At 45.0% G+C, this 22,390-nt stretch overlaps 1 protein-coding gene across 1 annotated transcript in view; it reads left to right on the plus strand.

Moving 5' to 3' along the window:
• The first annotated feature begins 7,515 nt into the window (after positions 1-7,515).
• lrsam1 (leucine rich repeat and sterile alpha motif containing 1) overlaps positions 7,516-22,390 on the plus strand; it is a 28,452-nt gene continuing 13,577 nt past the window's right edge. The window contains exons 1-15 of the mRNA XM_079256777.1: positions 7,516-7,684; positions 9,992-10,107; positions 10,188-10,244; positions 11,306-11,350; positions 12,132-12,209; positions 12,349-12,417; positions 12,498-12,582; positions 12,649-12,770; positions 12,848-12,938; positions 13,152-13,261; positions 14,153-14,182; positions 16,057-16,179; positions 17,831-17,970; positions 18,042-18,086; positions 19,079-19,149. Coding sequence (XP_079112903.1) covers positions 10,036-10,107; positions 10,188-10,244; positions 11,306-11,350; positions 12,132-12,209; positions 12,349-12,417; positions 12,498-12,582; positions 12,649-12,770; positions 12,848-12,938; positions 13,152-13,261; positions 14,153-14,182; positions 16,057-16,179; positions 17,831-17,970; positions 18,042-18,086; positions 19,079-19,149 — 1,138 coding nt within the window. The 5' untranslated portion in view covers positions 7,516-7,684; positions 9,992-10,035. The remainder of the gene's footprint in view (positions 7,685-9,991; positions 10,108-10,187; positions 10,245-11,305; positions 11,351-12,131; positions 12,210-12,348; positions 12,418-12,497; positions 12,583-12,648; positions 12,771-12,847; positions 12,939-13,151; positions 13,262-14,152; positions 14,183-16,056; positions 16,180-17,830; positions 17,971-18,041; positions 18,087-19,078; positions 19,150-22,390) is intronic.

Below are 22,390 nucleotides of genomic sequence, written 5' to 3' on the forward strand. Positions count from 1 at the left end.
ATCAGCCTTCATGTGCATATTCAGCGACGGGTTTGCACAGGAAAGATGGATTTATCAATGCGGGGCGGAAAATCTTGACACATGCGTTGCCAGGTGTTTCTGAAACAGAAAATAAGGGTTGCATTTTATTTAATTTTTTTCTATTTAAAATAACAAAACCTGGAGTCTCCAGTTTCTGTAATAAGCAGCTGCAGCAAAAACAACGTTAAACAAGTGGTGGGGTCTACGTCATTGTCTTTCACAGGGCCCAAAATTTCCAGTGGCGCCCCTGCCTGCTAATGAAGACATTTACTTTCATTATTGTTTAACTTGAGTCACGTGGCGACTCCATGCAGAGATTCTACATCTTCACCACTTCCTGTGTAAAACCCCAGTCCTGGGTCTGATTTATCCTGTTTAAACTGGCTTCATGAAGAGATTCCCAGTATGGTAAAACCGCAGTCCTGGGTCTGATTTATCCTGTTTAAACTGGCTTCATGAAGAGATTCCCAGTATGGTAAAACCCCAGTCCTGGGTCTGATTTATCCTGTTTAAACTGGCTTCATGAAGAGATTCCCAGTATGGTAAAACCGAAGTCCTGGGTCTGATTTATCCTGTTTAAACTGGCCTCATGAAGAGATTCCCAGTATGGTAAAACCGCAGTCCTGGGTCTGATTTATCCTGTTTAAACTGGCTTCATGAAGAGATTCCCAGTATGGTAAAACCCCAGTCCTGGGTCTGATTTATCCTGTTTAAACTGGCCTCATGAAGAGATTCCCAGTATGGTAAAACCCCAGTCCTGGGTCTGATTTATCCTGTTTAAACTGGCTTCATGAAGAGATTCCCAGTATGGTAAAACCGCAGTCCTGGGTCTGATTTATCCTGTTTAAACTGGCTTCATGAAGAGATTCCCAGTATGGTAAAACCCCAGTCCTGGGTCTGATTTATCCTGTTTAAACTGGCCTCATGAAGAGATTCCCAGTATGGTAAAACCGAAGTCCTGGGTCTGATTTATCCTGTTTAAACTGGCCTCATGAAGAGATTCCCAGTATGGTAAAACCGCAGTCCTGGGTCTGATTTATCCTGTTTAAACTGGCCTCATGAAGAGATTCCCAGTATGGTAAAACCCCAGTCCTGGGTCTGATTTATCCTGTTTAAACTGGCCTCATGAAGAGATTCCCAGTATGGTAAAACCCCAGTCCTGGGTCTGATTTATCCTGTTTAAACTGGCCTCATGAAGAGATTCCCAGTATGGTAAAACCGAAGTCCTGGGTCTGATTTATCCTGTTTAAACTGGCTTCATGAAGAGATTCCCAGTATGGTAAAACCGAAGTCCTGGGTCTGATTTATCCTGTTTAAACTGGCTTCATGAAGAGATTCCCAGTATGGTAAAACCCCAGTCCTGGGTCTGATTTATCCTGTTTAAACTGGCCTCATGAAGAGATTCCCAGTATGGTAAAACCGCAGTCCTGGGTCTGATTTATCCTGTTTAAACTGGCCTCATGAAGAGATTCCCAGTATGGTAAAACCCCAGTCCTGGGTCTGATTTATCCTGTTTAAACTGGCCTCATGAAGAGATTCCCAGTATGGTAAAACCCCAGTCCTGGGTCTGATTTATCCTGTTTAAACTGGCCTCATGAAGAGATTCCCAGTATGGTAAAACCCCAGTCCTGGGTCTGATTTATCCTGTTTAAACTGGCCTCATGAAGAGATTCCCAGTATGGTAAAACCGAAGTCCTGGGTCTGATTTATCCTGTTTAAACTGGCTTCATGAAGAGATTCCCAGTATGGTAAAACCGAAGTCCTGGGTCTGATTTATCCTGTTTAAACTGGCTTCATGAAGAGATTCCCAGTATGGTAAAACCCCAGTCCTGGGTCTGATTTATCCTGTTTAAACTGGCCTCATGAAGAGATTCCCAGTATGGTAAAACCGCAGTCCTGGGTCTGATTTATCCTGTTTAAACTGGCCTCATGAAGAGATTCCCAGTATGGTAAAACCCCAGTCCTGGGTCTGATTTATCCTGTTTAAACTGGCCTCATGAAGAGATTCCCAGTATGGTAAAACCCCAGTCCTGGGTCTGATTTATCCTGTTTAAACTGGCCTCATGAAGAGATTCCCAGTATGGTAAAACCCCAGTCCTGGGTCTTGTAGCAATGAGAATTGCATGTTTGTTTATTGTTCCTACCCGGACGGAATTAAGGAATGCACACAGTTGAATAATGTGCGTGCCGTGTTGTGAAGACAGCCTGTTAATAAAAGTTCCCCGTGAGCAGGGGTAATGCTCAACCGTACAGTTTGTAGAGTCATTGAGAGACAGAACGAACTGAAACATGGTGGCAGCGGTTTGCTTTGGAGCGATCTGAACGGCACAGGTACCGCAAAGCGAATGAATGAAGCTACAAGAGGCTAAGCGCCGCTAGCATAACATTGCGCCACCGGCATGAGCACTGAGCAAGAGGACATGGATGGGCTAAAACCGCCTCAACAGTGGTGTATGGACTCAGTTAATCTTGCCAAGTCATGGAAGACCTGGAAGGAAGAATTTCAGCTGTACATCGAGCTAGCAATGCCGGATGCGGAGGAAAAGGCGCGTGTAAAACTTTTCTACTACCTCATCGGCGAGCGGGGCAGAGAGCTCTGTGGGACGTTAATAGGCTCAGAAGTGACTATTAACAGTTTGGTGTCCAAGCTTGATCAACATTGTAACCCGAAGGTGAATGAAACAGTCGAAAGATACAGATTTTTTGCACGCAATCAAGCACTTGGAGAATCTATCGACAAGTACGTGACCGACTTGAGGACGCTGGCAAGCACCTGTAATTTTGGGCAGCTAAAAGATTCGCTGATAAGAGACAGGATTGTTTGTGGCGCATACAGTTCAAGTTGGAGAGATAGACTTCTCAGAGAAGACAGTCTTGACCTGGACAAATGTTTACAAATCTGTAGGTCAATGGAGATTTCACGTGAGTACAGCAAAACAATAGGACATGGCGCAGAGGACGTTCATGCAATCAAACATACAACAAGGAAATACAAGAGCAATGTGATATCTTGCAAATATTGTGGAAAAACACATGAAAGACTCAAGCAAAAGTGCCCAGCTTTTGGAAAAAGATGCACGAAATGTAGCAAAGACAATCATTTTGCAGTGGCATGCAGAAGCAAAACAGCAGTGAAAGAGCATAAGAAAACAGTCCATACAGTGGCAGAGACAGAATCAGATTCATGTGAGGAGATAATGATAGTTACAGCAGTCACAACAACAGCGTCAGAAGTAAACCAGATCGGAGAGAAGCAAAAAGGTAAAACTGAACAACTGTTTGCTGGGATGATGATAAATGAGAACGTTGTGAACCTTTCAGATTGACTGCGGTGCAACCTGCAGTGTCATCCCAATCAACCTGCTGAATCCAGATGTGAAATTGGAGCACACAGACAAGGTACTTGTGATGTACAATAAGTCAAAGTTGTGTCCATTAGGCAAATGCAAAGTTAAGATGAAAAATCCAAGAAATCAGAAAAAGTACAGAGTTGAGTTTCAAGTTGTTGGAGAAGAATGTAAAACACCTCTACTTGGCCGCAGCGCAAGTGAAGCGATGAAACTCATTCAGGTCCAATACGACAACATCTATGCACTCGACAGTATTGTGACAAAAGAACCAGTGACTAAAGACATTTGGCAGTTAGAAGAAATAAAGACTGAGTTTCAGGACGTGTTTATTGGTGACGGCTGCTTGCAAGGTGAATATAAACTGGAAATAGACACAACAGTGCAGCCTGTCAAACTTCCTAAACGTAGAGTCCCTGTGTCAATGATGAAACCACTCAAAGAGGAACTCGCAAGTCTCGTGGAGAGAGAGATAATAGCGCCTGTGGAAAGCAGCACCGAGTGGATCAGTGCCATGGTGTCTGTACAGAAACCCAGTGGCAGACCAAGAATTTGTATTGACCCGAGACCACTCAACAAAGCTTTAAAGAGAAGCCACTTTCCACTTCCAACAATAGACGACATTCTACCAGACCTGGGAGAGGCAAAAGTCTTCACTGTGTGTGATGTAAAGCATGGCTTCTGGCATGTGAAACTAGATGATGAGTCAACCTACCTCACAACATTCGCAACTCCCTTTGGTCGATTTCGGTGGCTGAGAATGCCAATGGGCATCAGTCCAGCGCCTGAAGTTTTTCAACGGAAACTAACACAGGCCCTAGAGAACTTGCCAGGCACCTACATTATTGCGGATGACATCTTGATCACAGGAGAAGGTGACACAAAAGAGGATGCAATCAGAGATCATGACAAGAACTTGAGATTTTTTCTGAAAAGATGCAGAGAAAGAAACATTAAGCTAAATGCAGACAAACTAAAGCTCAGGAAACAAGAGGTCCCATACATTGGCCATTTACTCACTGCAGAAGGTCTTAAAGTTGACCCAGAGAAAGTGCGTGCCGTCACTGAAATGCCTGCACCTACAAACGTGAAAGGTGTTCAAAGACTAGTAGGACTGGTGAACTATTTGTCCAAGTTTTATGAGCACCTGTCAGATGATTGTAAGATACTAAGACAGCTCACACACAAAGAGAGTCTCTGGGAATGGACAGATGTGCAAGAAAAAGCATTCCAAAGAATCAAAGACAAGATAACACAAGTGCCAGTATTGAAATACTACAGCCCAGAACAAGAGTTGACATTACAGTGTGATGCAAGTGAAACGGGGCTAGGAGCAGCTCTGACACAAGAAGGCAAACCAGTAGCATATGCCAGTCGAGCTTTGACAATGACAGAAAGAGGCTATGCACAAATCGAAAAAGAATGTTTGGCTATAGTCTTCGGCATGGAAAAGTTTCACCAATATACCTATGGCCGACCAGTCAGAGTTCAGTCAGACCACAAGCCTTTGGAGAACATCATCAAGAAACCACTGATAAATGCTCCTAAGAGGCTTCAACGCATGTTACTGAGATTACAGAAGTATGATTTAAACATCATTTATGTTCCTGGACGTGACATGCTACTCGCGGATACTTTGAGTAGAGCCTACCTACAAAACGCCAACAAAAGTCAGACTGAGTTGGAGACTGAATGTGTCAACATGGTGGACTATGTACCCATCTCAGCTGAAAGAATGGACAATATCTGTAGAGCAACAAAAGCAGACCCAAAACTACAGACTCTTATCAAAACTATCCAACAAGGGTGGCCAAAAGATAAAAAAGATATACCTGTTGAAATAACGAACTATTTCTCTTTACAGGATGAACTGAGTACCCAAAATGGACTGGTCTTCAGAGGCGAGAGAGTTGTGATCCCAGACTCACTCCAAAAGGATATAACACAGCGGATTCACTCTTCTCACCTAGGCTGCTACAGAGGGATGCCTCAGGAGGGCCAGAGACTGTGTTTATTGGCATGGGATGAACGACCATATCAAAAAGCATGTTGCTAAATGTGACACCTGTCGTTCTGTGGACACAAAACAACAAAAAGAGACACTACAACCACATGAGATCACTACGAGACCGTGGGCTAAAGTCGGAACAGACTTGTTCACGTTTGACAACAAAGAGTACTTAGTGACGGTGGATTACTACTCCAATTTCTGGGAGGTGGACTACTTGTCAGATACAAGGTCAGTCACAGTTATTCGGAAATTAAAAGCTCACTTTGCACGCCAGGGTATTCCGGACATTGTCATTTCAGACAACGGACCCCAGTTCAGTTCTGCTGAATTTTCAAATTTCAGTCGCAAATGGGAATTCAAGCACAAAACTTCCTCGCCTGGCTATCCGCAAAGTAATGGCAAGGCGGAATCAGCTGTTAAGACTGCCAAACGGCTGATGAGGAAGGCAAAACTGGCTGGAGAGGACCCATATCTAGCCATTCTGGATCATCGCAACACCCCAACTCAAGGTTTGGACACAAGTCCTGCACAAAGACTCTTAAGCAGGAGAACAAGGACCCTTCTACCAGTCAGAGACAGTCTACTCGTGCCCAAAGTGACCAACAATAGGTCAGGACTCATAAAGAACCGAGAGAGACCATCTAAATACTACAACCGAACAGCAAAGGACATGGACTCACTACAGCCAGGTGATGTTGTGCGTGTGCAACCTTTTGGTACAAACACCTTATGGAGTAAGGCTACAGTGAGTACTCCACTTGGTAACAGATCCTATGCTGTCGAGCTGGACTCAGGCAGTGTTCTCAGACGGAATCGCCGCCATCTGAGAAAAGCCGTGGGAACTCAACCGGACATGTCAGAACAATCCAAAACCGAGACAAAGCGCAATCCAGTGTCCCAAAACACTGAGAGCCCAGTAACTACAACGAGGTCGGGACGTGTGGTACAGCGTCCAAAACACTTGAATGACTTTGTTTGTACTTAGCTTCAGAGAAGAAAAAAAAAAAAAGAAAAGAAAAGGGAGAGAGAAAAGTGGACTGAAGTTTAAGTAACATTTATTTTTGACAAAGGATAATATGGTTATGTTCAGAAAAATAAGCTAAAGCTATATTTGTGTTTACATTGTTTAAAAAAAAAAAAAATGCATTGTGAAAATGTATTGAATCTTTGTTTGCACTAGGAGCTAAAGAAGCAGCTATTGGGGGGGGGAAAGTACTGTTTTAAAAGAAAATGTTAATTTGAAATTTTGATTTAGTATAACAAAGAATACTTTTTGTTTAAAAGAAAAGGGATGTAGCAATGAGAATTGCATGTTTGTTTATTGTTCCTACCCGGACGGAATTAAGGAATGCACACAGTTGAATAATGTGCGTGCCGTGTTGTGAAGACAGCCTGTTAATAAAAGTTCCCCGTGAGCAGGGGTAATGCTCAACCGTACAGTTTGTAGAGTCATTGAGAGACAGAACGAACTGAAACAGGTCTGATTTATCCTGTTTAAACTGGCCTCATGAAGAGATTCCCGGTATGGTAAAACCGCAGTCCTGGGTCTGATTTATCCTGTTTAAACTGGCCTCATGAAGAGATTCCCAGTATGGTAAAACCGCAGTCCTGGGTCTGATTTATCCTGTTTAAACTGGCCTCATGAAGAGATTCCCGGTATGGTAAAACCGCAGTCCTGGGTCTGATTTATCCTGTTTAAACTGGCCTCATGAAGAGATTCCCGGTATGGTAAAACCGCAGTCCTGGGTCTGATTTATCCTGTTTAAACTGGCCTCATAAAGAGATTCCCGGTATGGTAAAACCGCAGTCCTGGGTCTGATTTATCCTGTTTAAACTGGCCTCATGAAGAGATTCCCAGTATGGTAAAACCGCAGTCCTGGGTCTGATTTATCCTGTTTAAACTGGCCTCATGAAGAGATTCCCAATGCCTGGTTGAACTGGCTGGACCTGAAACTGAGGCAGTTTTTGTTTTAAACAACTTCACTTCAATGACAATGTATCGATATCCTTTTTGAATCAATGTGGAAAAACAAGCAAAACGGAGATCCAGGTGAAAGGACGTCCTTGGACTGTCGGAAATCCGAGGCAACACGAACGCAGCATCGGTTTATTATGATGCATTTAAGTGCTCGTCGTGGGGAGGAAAGTCAGCTGGAAAGGGCCTGGGGTGGAAAAATCACTCATTTTAAATAAATAATTCCCAGTTGTGATGTGTATAGTTATATCTGACAGCAGAAGCTAACGGGGCTACATGCTAATAACAGTCAGACTTCTCCACGTTTTTCTGCCTTAAAGCGACATTAAGGTGAGGATTAACCTGGTTACTGTTTAACTAAACCTGTCACCTGCTTGTCTACTAGTCACAGCTTAGGGGTTTCTGTAAAACGCTGTTTTTGTGTTTTTATCTCTGTGTTTCGTGTGTTTCCCAGACGTTGCTACATGCTAACAGCTCTTAGCTTGACGTCATGCTAACATCTGATTATTTACATCCAGCTTTAACTGGGATTATTCCTGGTTTTACTGGAACAGAAACCATTATGGCCATCCTCCCTCCTCTGGGTCTGCTTGTGTTTGTTCTGTTTGGCCTGGTTTCAGTCATTTCACGTGTTTTGTCGGGTAGCAGGCTGAAGGCCACAGCTTCCATCTCCTGATCAACTTTAAATGTTTACGGAACAAAAACAGGAAATTTCTCATATTTCAAGAGAAGATTAAAAATAAAATCATAAGTGAAATGTATAACATCTTTAACATGGTTAGTTTCCGTCCTGCTCCCTGATCAATGACAAGAGAAGATGATACGACTCCAGAGAACCCGCAGCATCCGGCCATCCGGTTGCCATGGCAACCCGCAGGCCCTGATTGGATCAAGTGATGGAGACTCTGTTTGTAAATGTCTGCAGATGTTTGATCCTCTGAGAACACTGATCATGTTTGGTCATGAAAATGGTAAGCAGACTGTAAGCTGGACTGTACGCTTTCCGATGCAGCACACCTTGACACACACATTCACATCCTGACACACACATTCACATCCTGACACACACATTCACATCCTGACACACACACATTCACATACTGAGACACACATTCACATCCTGACACACATTCACACCCTGACACACACATGCACACCCTGACACACACATTCACACCCTGACACACACACCAGGAGGTTCAGGGTCCTACCGGAGCAGCCAGGAATCGAGCCGCTGACCTGGTAGGTGGCTCCTCGTCCACCTGAGCGCATCACCAGACTTTATTGACACTTCATTGTGTTTCATTTTTAAGCCTTAATCAGCCATTTCTTCCTGCTTTGTGTCCGCCTGACCTCTCTGGATATTAATGTGTGTATAATCTCACAGTCAAGTACCGAACATGTTTCTTTTCTGGACAACCTGGACAATCATAATATGTATTCTAAAATGATGACACATGGATGGATCAATAGTTATATTAGTATAAAAACCAAGTGGAGATCGGATGTCACAGAATTTAATTTAAAAAAGACACAGATCAACCATTTCGAAGCTTTTCCACCTGTAAACCTGTTCCTCTCACGCTTTAGCTGTCAGGAGAAAACATTTCAACATCGTAACATAAACACAAACAAAACTTTTTTTTTTTCCCACTAGTTTTTCCTCTCACCTCCTCATCACTTGTTCTGATCTTTCCAACAGTTTCTGTCTGGAACAAGACGAGGCTGCGTCACACATCTCACACTCCCAGGGGATGCACTGTGGTACATCCCACTGTGGGACATCCCACTGTGGGACATCCCACTGTGGGACATCCCACTGTGGTACATCCCACTGTGGGACATCCCACTGTGGGACCTGCCTGGTCTTTATATGACTTTTTTTTAACTTTATTACTTTGTTTTGGATTATTATTTTAACTCACGCTGATCCCTGTCCGCTCGGATTGGAAATCACGGTCATGAAAACAAAAGAAGAAATCTGAGCATCTCATTGGTCAAGAGACTGACAGGAAGTCATGATTGTTTACATAGAGCTGCGATATGGAGGTCTGCTGACATAATTTACACGTTTTTAACCACAAAATCCTGAACGCAGCGCGGTACGAAGTTCCTGGAAAAACGCTGCACTTATCAGCTGGATTAAAAACGTTCTCAAAAGGCCAGAACTGTCCTCAGCTCCTGGTAGATCACCCTAACAGTGTGTTTGTGAGTACATTTTAGTTTTGTTGTGTGTTCCTGAGATATTGCGCTGTGTTGACGCCGTGGCGTTAGATCGCCAGCAGAGAGCTGGGAGTTACATGAGACTTTCGTTTTGTGGGATTTCCTACGCTGACACGTCGGTAGACATGATGGGGATGTCTCGTTATACCTGAACTGACCAGCCGTCTGCCTGTATGCTAAGCTTCGACTCAAACGTAGGAGGTTTTCTGCCTCAGAGAGCCGCAGGAAGCGCTGCGTTCAGCTGGAAAACAGCGATGGATTCTTCCTGGTCGGAGCGTGGATCTTTTCCTTCTACTTTGCCTTCACAGCCGTCCAGCACATCGGACCTGTTCCTGTGTTTGTCGCTTCCCACCTGTCTGTCCTGCTGCTTCGGCCACGTAGCGTCCTCTTATCGCTGCCTCTCACCTTGTGCAGGTGGACCTTTCTCCTCCTAAAGTCTGGTGTTCGGTGGAGTCAGGATGCCTCTGTTCTCCAGGAAGAGGAAGCCCAGCGAGGACGCCCAGAAGAAGCTGGAGTATCAGCTGTGCCGGGTAAAACATGATGTTGTTTTCGTTGTTACAAAGTGTGAAATCTTCCGTAAACCTGCGTAGTGACAGCTCTGTGTTCTCAGTCGAAGGAAGTGGGCGCTGACGACATCCTGGACATCTCCGGCTGTGAGCTCTCCGAGGTGAGCTCTCTCTGCGTGAAACATCCATCAGCTGGCATCAGCACCACGTCCACCGGGCTTCGCCCACAACTCCAAACACCAGCCACTCGCTAGAAAGGAGTATCTAATGATAAATAAACAACAAGTATATGTTGATTATTCTTTTCCTTTATTCCTCTAAACCAGGATGAACTTTTCTGTCTCAGTAGATGAGAGGCTGGAAACGTTCAGACAGATGGATTGTTTTAAAATAAACCCCTCGCCTCCTCATCCATCAATCCATTAATCCACCCATCCATTAATCCATCCATCCATTAATCCATCCATCCATCCATAAATCCATCCATCCATAAATCCATCCATTAATCCATCCATCCATTAATCCATCCATCCATTAATCCATCAATCCATCCATCCATCAATTAATCCATCCATCCATTAATCCATCCATCCATTAATCCATCCATCCATCCATTAATCCATCAATCCATCCATCCATCAATTAATCCATCCATCCATTAATCCATTAATCCATCCATCCATCCATCCATTAATCCATCCATCCATTAATCCATCAATCCATCCATCCATCAATTAATCCATCCATCAATTAATCCATCCATCCATTAATCCATCAATCCATCCATCAATCCATCCATCCATCCATTAATCCGTCAATCCATCCATTAATCCATTAATCCGTCAATCCATCCATCCATCCATCCATCCATCAATTAATCCATCCATCAATTAATCCATCCATCCATTAATCCATCAATCCATCCATCAATCCATCCATCCATCCATTAATCCATCAATCCATCCATTAATCCATTAATCCGTCAATCCATCCATCCATCCATCCATCCATCAATTAATCCATCCATCCATTAATCCATCAATCCATCCATCCATCAATTAATCCATCCATCCATTAATCCATCAATCCATCCATCCATCCATCAATTAATCCATTAATCCGTCAATCCATCCATCCATCCATCCATCCATCCAGCTTCTTGTGAAAGTATTGATCAGAACGGTGAATAAGTGGTTTATAATCTCTTACTGTTCTTCCACAGGTCCCACCGGGGTCTTTTTCCATTTGCAAGGTGCTTCAGAAGAAGGTACAACAAGTGGACTTGCAGGATAAATGTTTGTCAGTGTGTTTGTAATAAATGTGTGTGTCGATGGATGAAACTGCAGGGAAGGTTTCTGATGCCTCAGAAAAAACAAAAAGTTGCAGCAGAGATGAAATCCGCCTGCAGGACATCAGTAGTGTGTGTGTGTGTGCGTGTGTGTGTGTGTGTGTGTGTGTGTGTGTGTGTGTGTGTGTGCATCAAAACATTTCTGTGAAGCAGAAATTAGTCAGATTGCAGAGTTCAAATATGATAACAACATATGATAACAATTAAATGAGCTTTAAGTGCAGAAAACACTGAAGAAAAGAGTAAAAATGAGTTATTTTACACTTTTCTGGAAGATGCTTGTATTTAGTGTAAATTTATTCATCACCATTTAAACCATATTTAACATATAATGGATAAACATCTGCTTTTAACTCATCTCTACATGCCGTTAGCCGCAGGATTAACATGTTAAACTGGAATTTAGTGGTTTCACCTTTTAATATGATGAACGTGAAAATGCATTATTACAGATGTGAAATTAGTTTTCCTTTAAAGAAAAGGAATTTATATGTATTTTCACATTTCATATTGTTATTTTAAGGTTTAAATTTGGTTTTATAGTCTTATTTGTGTTTTACTGTATTTATAAAAATCTGGTAAAATCTGTTAAAGATGCAGAAAATGGTGTAAAATTCCAGGTTTTCCTTTAGCAGCGTGCGGTATTCTGAATGAGAAAAGTGAGGAGATGTCATTAGTTTGTGTGTTTAACCTTCATCAGGTCTTCATCCTCCACAACAACGAGCTGAAATACCTGCTGCCCAAAGCGTGTGACATCACGGCTCTTTCCACCTTAAAGGTAAAAATGAAATGAAAATTGGAAATTGTGAACCATCCAACAGAACAGAAATCCCATTTCCATGTGGAGGAGAGTTTATCTGAGGCCATCAGCTGCTTGTCTTCAGCTCCAGGTCAATCTTTTCCTCCTCTTTCCGAAGGTGTTGGATCTGCATGAAAACAAGATGACCTCGCTCCCCGAGGAGATTGGGAAACTTACCTCCCTGCAGGTAAATCTTCTCTTTCTGCTCACAAAGTTGTCAGGAAGTGTAAACAGATGCTCCTCACAGTTCTACGTCTGACCTGTCAGATCCTCAACGTGGAGAACAACCGTCTGAAGACCCTCCCGGAGTCCGTTGGGAATCTCCGGCTCCTGCAGACGCTCAGTCTGAAAGGTGAGGCTTCCCGTTTGGTCCGGGGGGGACAGGTGCAGGTCATGTGACCATGTTTGTGTCCAACAGGAAACTGCCTCAGCGAGCTGCCATCCTCCGTCGGGTCGCTGTGCAGCCTGCGGACCCTGGACGTCAGCGACAACAACATCATGGAGCTTCCTAAGACTCTGGCTTGCATCCGAACCTTAGAGGTGCGTAAAGACCTCTGGGAATGCAGGAAGTCTGACGATGTAGACATACTGTGGTGTGCTTATCTATCTCCTGGCAGAGCTTTTCTCTGGATGCTGCCAGGATGTCCTACCCACCTTCATCTGTTTGTCTGGAGGGAACAGAGAGCATCCAGCGCTTCCTGTGTGGCGGTAAGTTCCAGTGAGCCAGCATGGCCGCGAGAATCGGTTTGATTTACTGAAATGTTACGTCTGGCCTGATGGAGACAGTGAAGTTTCTACAGGAAAAATAAGTTCTCCTTTAAAAAGAAAAACCTCGTGGCTGTGGTTTATCACTGAGGGATGTAAACGCAGGCCAGCTGTCAGCGAAGCAGAGAAACCTGCTGATTTTCTGGTTGTTTCCAGAGCTGGGTCAGGAGTACTGCCCTCCATCCCAGTACCTTCTGCCGGTGCTGGAGAGTGACGGAGTCCAACAAGGATCTGACTGTCTGGATGGCTTGGAGGAGGCCTGGCAGGTACAGCAGATGATGCCAAACATGTCATCCAACACACTTCTTTCACACACGTTAATGATCAGAAACACACGTTGTCTTTAAGACCTATCAGAGCTGTGATTGGTCAAATTAAAGCTGGGGTAGGTAATGTTGCTCAGAGACATGTTCCTCTGGGTGAAGTGGTTCCTCGTCCTGATAGTAGTCTATACATTCTGTAATCATGAACAATAAGAAATATAGTTAGACCCCTCAGTTTACTGTAAATCTGTAAAAACTCTGACCAATCCAAACGTTCCGACCCAAATGGAGTTGTTCATTTCTTATATTTCATAAGCTTCTTCTCCCGGCTCCCCTCCTCCCCCTCCAGCAGCTCATACCTGATAGCCACACCCTGCATATAAACAGCGTGTTAGGAGGAAAATACAAAGTAGTGAAGAAGAAACTTGGAAGGCAAACATGGCTGAGAAAATGCAGGAAGGATTTCCCGACCCGGCTCGGTTTGTTTGCCTCCTCCTGCTAAACAGCCGAGAAAGAGAAAATCGTTGGTGGAAAAGCTGCGAATAAAAAAGCCTCGGATCACGCAAGGAGCAGAACCAGAGGGGGAGGAGCCAAGACAGGAGGAGGAGCCAAGACAGGAGGAGGGGCAAAGACAAGGGGAGTGGTCGATACAGGGGGAGGAGCCAAGAATGGAGGAGAAGCCAAAACTGGGGGGAGGGGTAAATACAGGGGGAGGAGCCAATACAGGGCGCCACTTTAACATCCTGCTAGCTCCCCAACATGACCTACCCCAGCTTTATGTTGGTTGTAATGCAACGTTGAAAACTCCTGTAAGAAGAGAATATATGAGAACTTACTGGTCAGACTGGTTGTGCTGTTGTCTCATGAAGGACTTTTTTTCTCTTTCTTCTGCAGAACCGATTCAGTGACTATGAGAAGAGAAAGGTTTGCCGCTCCACCTCTGTTACACATCTCCTGTTTCCTCGCTGCTTATAAATGCAGCTTGAAGCTTCAGAGTTTCAGCTCCTTCTGGGCAATATGATCGATACGTGATTTAATAATAATTTCTGGCTTCATCCAGATGAGCAGTATAAACGATGAATTCAACATAAACAGACACAAGTAGGATATACATACGTTGACTCTGCAAAAATGGAAAAATCACAGTGAAGTTAGATCTGCTGAACTTTTTATTTTGAATCTGTACTCATGAGCTGCAGCAGCTGAGAGATGTAGTCTCACCCGCATGTCCTGTTGGGTCTTTCCTGGGTTCCTCTTCCTGTGGGACGAGCCTGGAACACCTCACCGGAGAGGGATGTCCAGGAGGTATCTGAACCAGATGCCTCCTCATCTGACTCCTCTCGATGCAGAGGAGCAGCAGCTCGACTCCTGGACGACCCTTCTCCCCCTCTCTGTAATGGAGATCCCGCCACCCTGCGGAGGAAACTCATTTCATCTGCTTGTGTTTGCGATCTCGTTCTTTCGATCGATCCCCACAACTTGCAGCTATGGGTGAAGGTCGCAGTGTAAAGTAAGAGCTTCGCCTTCTGGTTCAGCTCCTTTATCATGCCTGACCGATGTAGAGTCTGCATCACTGCACCGTTGGACCTAATGCCCTCCCCAGGAGCCCTAAATAGAGTTTTTCAGGGAGGCTATGAAGTGTGATCCCTTGTAGTCGTTGCACCGGCCCCGGTCCCCCTGCTTGAAGAGGTGGACCACCACCCCTTCTGCCAGGAGCATGGAGGTCCGTGCAATGCTGCAGAGGCATGTCAGCCAGGACACCCCACCGCATCCAAAGCCTGAAGGAACTCTGAGCAACCCTCATCCACCCCCAGGACCCTGCTGCTGAGGAGCTTTTTGACCACCCCAGTGACCCCAGGAGCCAGAGCCCAGCCCTGAGTCCGTCATCTCTGCTTCCTCATCAGAAGACGTGTTGGAGGCATTGAGGAGGTCTTCCAAGTATTCCCTCCACTGCCCCTCAATGTCCCGAGTTGAGTTCAGCAGCCCCCCATCCCCTCTGTACACAGTGTTGTAGTCCTGCTTCCCCTCCAGAGCCAGATGGTGGACCAGAACCTCCTGGAAGCCGTCTGAAACTCGTTATCATGGTCCCATGTCCAAACACAATGCCCTTCAGCGACCACCGAACCCTGTTCTGTTTAGTCTGTTGATATCCATCAGCTGCCTCCACAGTCCCCCCCCCAGGCCAAACAGGCCTCCCTCACCGCTGGTGCCCACCAGCAGACTGAAGGATCACTGCTGCAACAGGCACAGACGGCCCGACGCCCCCAGCTCTGGTTGGACCCCTCTACGATGGAGCCCACCTGGATGTCCTCGCCATGGAGACATCGAGGAAGGGGACATCCCCCAGCTGACCCTCACAACACGTCTTGGGCTGGCTGGCCTGATGGCATCCTCCCCCGCCATCTGGGCCGCCTCACTGAAGCTCCGCCCTCCTGTTCACCCAGGTGGCCGAGACATGCGGCCGCAAGTCCGACGACACGATCGCAAAGTCGATCATCGAGCTGCGGCGCAGAGTCCTGGTACCAAGTCCACATCTGGACATTCTTATGCTGAAACATGGTGTTCATTATGGACAATCTGTCGAGGACAGAAGTCCAATAACATCACGTTCTGGGATTTATGGTTGGAGGGGGGTGGGGGAGGGGGAGCACACTACAAAGTAAATCCCAGTTTAAAACACTGACCTTGTTTGTACTCCGTGTTCATACATATGACAGGTAGAACTTGTAGCTGGAGAATATTCTCCGTACCCCCACCCCGCTCTCAGCCTTCTCTCCTGATGTCTCGCTTTCCTCCAGGAGCAGAAGCAGCAGGAGAAGCTGGCCTTCGAGCGGCAGCTGGAGCAGAAGCAGATGGAGCACACCCAGCTCCTCCTCATGAACAACTCCCACAAGGAAAACATCCTGAACTCCGTCCGACAGGTACGCTGCCCTGATCAGCAGATCCAGCTCCACGTGGGACAATGCTGAAAGCCACTTCCAGCGTTGACCTGGTGTTTAACGTGTCCAGCTGACGGATCAGACGGGGTTTTACCTTCTGACAGCTGTTTAATCATGATCTTTGTGGTGAATGTGGTTTCTGCTGAAGGGAACAAAGTGTGACATGCAGTCGCAGCTCAGTTGGACCATTCTGCTGTCAGGGAGATGGATCCTCTTCATCTAGTTCCAGGGCTGTGGTCCACATCCTGAAGGTGGTCTGTTGGGATCACAGCTGGTACCTTGCTGGAAGGAGTCGTGATAAAACTTTACGTTGTGACTGAGCGTCTTGAGGAGACCATCATCACCATCATCATCATCGCACAGACCTGTGGGAGGATCCACCAGTCCGACGTCTGGTTACATCCCTCGTTTCCTTCATCTTACTCAGAATTTCTGACGAGTGTTTCCTCTCGTCCTTCAGCTGCTTCGTACGCTGAAAGCAGATTTTCATCCTCAGTTTCTTGCTGCAGTGCCATGAAGACGTTGGAGAAACGCATCACAGCGGACGAACCTCTCCAGGCTGAGCGTGGATGGATATGAAGAACCTCTCCAGGCTGAGCGTGGATGGATATGAAGAACCTCTCCAGGCTGAGCGTGGATGGATATGAAGAACCTCTCCAGGCTGAGCGTGGATGGATATGAAGAACCTCTCCAGGCTGAGCGTGGATGGATATGAAGAACCTCTCCAGGCTGAGCGTGGATGGATATGAAGAACCTCTCCAGGCTGAGCGTGGATGGATATGAAGAACCTCTCCAGGCTGAGCGTGGATGGATATGAAGAACCTCTCCAGGCTGAGCGTGGATGGATATGAAGAACCTCTCCAGGCTGAGCGTGGATGGATATGAAGAACCTCTCCAGGCTGAGCGTGGATGGATATGAAGAACCTCTCCAGGCTGAGCGTGGATGGATATGAAGAACCTCTCCAGGCTGAGCGTGGATGGATATGAAGAACCTCTCCAGGCTGAGCGTGGATGGATATGAAGAACCTCTCCAGGCTGAGCGTGGATGGATATGAAGGCTGTTTGGGAATGAGATGATGAGAGTTTACAGAGAGGAGGTTTCTGGCTGCAGGCGCAACACGTCTGTGAAGCCCGGCGTGAAATATCAGGTTTTTCCTGGTGAAAATCCAGTTGATCATCTGATACTTGTGATCTGCTCCTCAGTAGATACCAGGAGGCAGGTGGTGTTCACACAGAGACATGTCACATGAGTCAGAAAGGAATCCACAGAGATGAGTTACTGATGTTGAACATGAGCCATGCAGTCTGTAGCCTCGCAGGTCTTCATCCCAGACAGGAACTTCCACCAAACATCTGGTCAGACTGAAGCCGGCGGCAGCAACTCTGCACCTGAACTTCAGGTTCAAACTGATAATCTGAGTCGTTAATAGTTCATGTCTCTTCGCTGCTCTTTAAGCTTATTTCCAGCGTGTTTTTAACGCTGTTTACTGGAGAGAAGTCTCCTGGTGTCGATGGAGACCGCAGCCTGGTTCCCTGAAGTGAATGTAGAAAGAATGAAGATCTGATGAGGTTCAGATATGGTCTGGATGGGCTGAATGTCCCGTCTCGGTGATGCTGCGTGTTTGGTGTCCAGGAGCAGGAGCGAGTGGAGATGGGCTTCAGCCAGCAGCAGAGGGCTCAGGAAGCCGAGAGGATGCTCGTTCTGGAGAAAGTTCGTCAAGCCGAAAGCAACATCAGCAGCCGCATCAGCAGCATGCTGATGGACAGCAACAGGTGGGATGTGGAGACGGGGGGGCGCTGTGCGCAGACATCCAACCAGCTTCATTCTCTTTGCTTCTCTGCAGGCAGAAGAAGAGCGCAGAGTTTCTCCAGGAGATGGAGGAGGACCGGTGAGTGATGAGAAGAGATGCGACACAACATGGCTTCTGTCTCAGGTCGCTTTTCCAGAATCACTCGGTGCAAAATGCAGTGAAAGCAAACAGCAGGCCGAGAAATGGAACAGAAACGGGACTCTGGATAAAAATTAGTTCCATTTCATTTCATTCTACACTTTATGTGCTCTGATATATAATCAGTCTGATTTATAATGCTTCATACTGTCAGTAAACACAGGGAAGGACAGATTATCTCTGCCAGCAGGAAACGTTGAGACTTCCAGCATAAATACAGAAACAAACTGAAGACGCCGTCGTTAAAACCACCTTATCATCTCAGCAGAAGGAAGCGAGTTATGAGTCTCACACGGTTCCATGTGAACCACAGATTAAGCTGCCAAGATGTTCACAGGAAAACAGGTAGAATTCAGACACTGTTCAACTATAATCTTTGTTAAACAGTAGTAAATAAAAGCACATTGCTCAGCCCTTAACCAGTCATAGATAAATAATCCAGATAAATATGGAAGTTATACGGCTGCCGTGGGGTGGAGGGGGTTGTCTCCTCAAATCGGTTTATTTTCTCCTCATATCATAAATCTCCAGGAGATTTACAGGAAAATAACAGCGGAGAAGAGACGGTTTAAAGAGCCTGTTAAACCTGGACGGACCTCTAGTTTTTATCCTGGATACCTGAATCCAGCTTCTGTGCAACAGATCCCAGAATTCTGAAGTCTTAACCTTCTACATTTAATCAGGTTTACTGAATAAAAAGTTTCTTTAAGCATGTCAACAATGCTGTTTGATGAAAGGAGCAGAACTCACCACCGTTATGTATGAACCAGGAGGAGCTGGAGGCTCTGGGAGGTGCTGACAACTAAAGTCACATCAATGATTTGGACTAAAACAATGAAAGACTTTGAAACCGATAAAAGATCTTAGAGTTATTAAAACCCAGAAGAAGAACTCGGCGTCCAGATGTTCATGTGTTCTGACTTTACTTTCAGGATTCGTATTGAGCATCTGACCGCCATCACCCAAGAGGAGGCCAGTTCGCTGAGGAAGAGGGAGGTTGCAGGTACGGATTCTACTTTCCAGAGTTTCTCTGTCTCTTTAACTGTTATTTCAGCTAAAAACAGGTCTGACGGCATTTAAAGAAGGTTTTCCTTTCTACGATGTCTGACGGATTCTCAAGTCTGCAAGAACAAAATGACTGAAATTCCTCCTCCTGCTTTCCTCCTGCTCCTGAGTTCCACTCAGGCTGGGTGGACCAGTCCAAACAATAAGGCTCATATCAATTCAATCCCATCTAAATATCTATAGTATCGATACCAAGGTTGATATAAGTGCTGGATTGTTGATATGGTTGATGTCCGTACCGTTCGATACCAGTGTGAGATGGATGTTTTCCTTCCAGAAGGCTTTGAGGGGAAATGAAAAGCATAGAAATCACAAGGCTTTACTTTAGTTTGCACTGCTGACTTTAACTTTCTCAAACAATTCTGTTTTATGAAAGGAAATAACTGAATTTTCTTTTTTGTTTGTTATTTTATATTGTTTTACTTACAAAACAATGAATAATTAATTGGCCTTTTTTCCTGTTCTTGTGACAACATAGAGTTCTTGCTGGAACTTTATTCTCACCTATAAATTAGACTTTTCTGCTGACTTTAGGTGAGTTTTGGTGAGTTTAGGTGAGTTTTGGTGACTTTAGGTGAGTTTAGGTGACTGTAGGTGACTGTAGGTGAGTTTTGGTGACTTTAGGTGAGTTTTGGTGAGTTTTGGTGAGTTTAGGTGAGTTTTGGTGACTTTAGGTGAGTTTAGGTGACTTTAGGTGAGTTTAGGTGAGTTTTGGTGAGTTTAGGTGAGTTTTGGTGACTTTAGGTGACTGTAGGTGACTGTAGGTGAGTTTTGGTGACTTTAGGTGAGTTTAGGTGAGTTTTGGTGAGTTTAGGTGAGTTTTGGTGACTTTAGGTGACTGTAGGTGACTGTAGGTGAGTTTTGGTGAGTTTTGGTGACTTTAGGTGAGTTTTGGTGAGTTTTGGTGAGTTTTGGTGACTTTAGGTGAGTTTTGGTGACTTTAGGTGAGTTTTGGTGAGTTTAGGTGAGTTTTGGTGACTTTAGGTGAGTTTAGGTGAGTTTTGGTGAGTTTAGGTGAGTTTTGGTGAGTTTTGGTGACTTTAGGTGAGTTTAGGTGACTGTAGGTGAGTTTTGGTGAGTTTTGGTGAGTTTAGGTGAGTTTTGGTGACTTTAGGTGAGTTTAGGTGACTGTAGGTGAGTTTAGGTGAGTTTAGGTGACTGTAGGTGACTGTAGGTGAGTTTTGGTTAGTTTTGGTGACTTTAGGTGAGTTTTGGTGAGTTTTGGTGACTTTAGGTGAGTTTAGGTGAGTTTTGGTGACTTTAGGTGAGTTTAGGTGAGTTTTGGTGACTTTAGGTGAGTTTAGGTGAGTTTTGGTGACTGTAGGTGAGTTTAGGTGACTGTAGGTGAGTTTTGGTGACTTTAGGTGAGTTTTGGTGAGTTTAGGTGAGTTTTGGTGACTTTAGGTGAGTTTTGGTGAGTTTAGGTGAGTTTTGGTGAGTTTTGGTGAGTTTAGGTGACTGTAGGTGAGTTTAGGTGAGTTTTGGTGACTGTAGGTGAGTTTAGGTGGGTTCTGGTAAGTTTTGGCGAGTTTTGGTGAGTTTAGGTGAGTTTTGGTGACTAGGTGAGTTTAGGTGAGTTTTGGTGAGTTTAGGTGACTGTAGGTGAGTTTTGGTGACTGTAGGTGACTTTAGGTGGGTTCTGGTAAGTTTTGGCGAGTTTTGGTGAGTTTAGGTGAGTTTTGGTGACTAGGTGAGTTTAGGTGAGTTTTGGTGACTAGGTGAGTTTAGGTGAGTTTTGGTGAGTTTAGGTGAGTTTTGGTGAGTTTAGGTGACTGTAGGTGAGTTTTGGTGACTGTAGGTGAGTTTAGGTGACTGTAGGTGAGTTTAGGTGGGTTCTGGTAAGTTTTGGCGAGTTTTGGTGAGTTTAGGTGAGTTTTGGTGACTAGGTGAGTTTAGGTGAGTTTTGGTGACTAGGTGAGTTTAGGTGAGTTTAGGTGAGTTTTGGTGAGTTTAGGTGACTGTAGGTGAGTTTAGGTGAGTTTTGGTGAGTTTAGGTGAGTTTTGGCGAGTTTTGGTGAGTTTAGGTGAGTTTTGGTGACTAGGTGAGTTTAGGTGAGTTTTGGTGACTTTAGGTGAGTTTAGGTGACTGTAGGTGAGTTTTGGTGAGTTTAGGTGGGTTCTGGTAAGTTTTGGCGAGTTTTGGTGAGTTTAGGTGAGTTTTGGTGACTAGGTGAGTTTAGGTGAGTTTTGGTGACTAGGTGAGTTTAGGTGAGTTTAGGTGAGTTTTGGTGACTTTAGGTGAGTTTAGGTGACTGTAGGTGAGTTTAGGTGAGTTTAGGTGAGTTTTGGCGAGTTTTGGTGAGTTTAGGTGAGTTTTGGTGACTAGGTGAGTTTAGGTGAGTTTAGGTGAGTTTTGGTGACTTTAGGTGAGTTTAGGTGACTGTAGGTGAGTTTAGGTGGGTTCTGGTAAGTTTTGGCGAGTTTTGGTGAGTTTAGGTGAGTTTTGGTGACTAGGTGAGTTTAGGTGAGTTTTGGTGACTAGGTGAGTTTAGGTGAGTTTAGGTGAGTTTTGGTGATTTTAGGTGAGTTTTGGTGACTGTAGGTGAGTTTAGGTGAGTTTTGGTGAGTTTAGGTGAGTTTTGGTGACTAGGTGAGTTTAGGTGAGTTTAGGTGAGTTTTGGTGACTTTAGGTGAGTTTAGGTGACTGTAGGTGAGTTTTGGTGAGTTTAGGTGAGTTTAGGTGACTGTAGGTGAGTTTTGGTGACTTTAGGTGAGTTTTGGTGAGTTTTGGTGAGTTTAGGTGACTGTAGGTGAGTTTAGGTGAGTTTTGGTGAGTTTAGGTGACTGTAGGTGAGTTTTGGTGAGTTTAGGTGACTGTAGGTGAGTTTAGGTGAGTTTTGGTGAGTTTAGGTGGGTTCTGGTAAGTTTTGGTGAGTTTTGGTGAGTTTAGGTGACTGTAGGTGAGTTTAGGTGAGTTTTGGTGAGTTTAGGTGACTGTAGGTGAGTTTTGGTGAGTTTAGGTGACTGTAGGTGAGTTTAGGTGAGTTTTGGTGAGTTTAGGTGGGTTCTGGTAAGTTTTGGCGAGTTTTGGTGAGTTTAGGTGAGTTTTGGTGACTAGGTGAGTTTAGGTGAGTTTTGGTGACTAGGTGAGTTTAGGTGAGTTTAGGTGAGTTTTGGTGACTGTATGTGAGTTTTGGTGACTGTAGGTGAGTTTAGGTGAGTTTTGGTGAGTTTAGGTG

Source organism: Telmatherina bonti (assembly GCF_933228915.1).
Source record: "Telmatherina bonti genome assembly, chromosome: 17".
NCBI classification, from domain to species: domain Eukaryota; kingdom Metazoa; phylum Chordata; class Actinopteri; order Atheriniformes; family Telmatherinidae; genus Telmatherina; species Telmatherina bonti.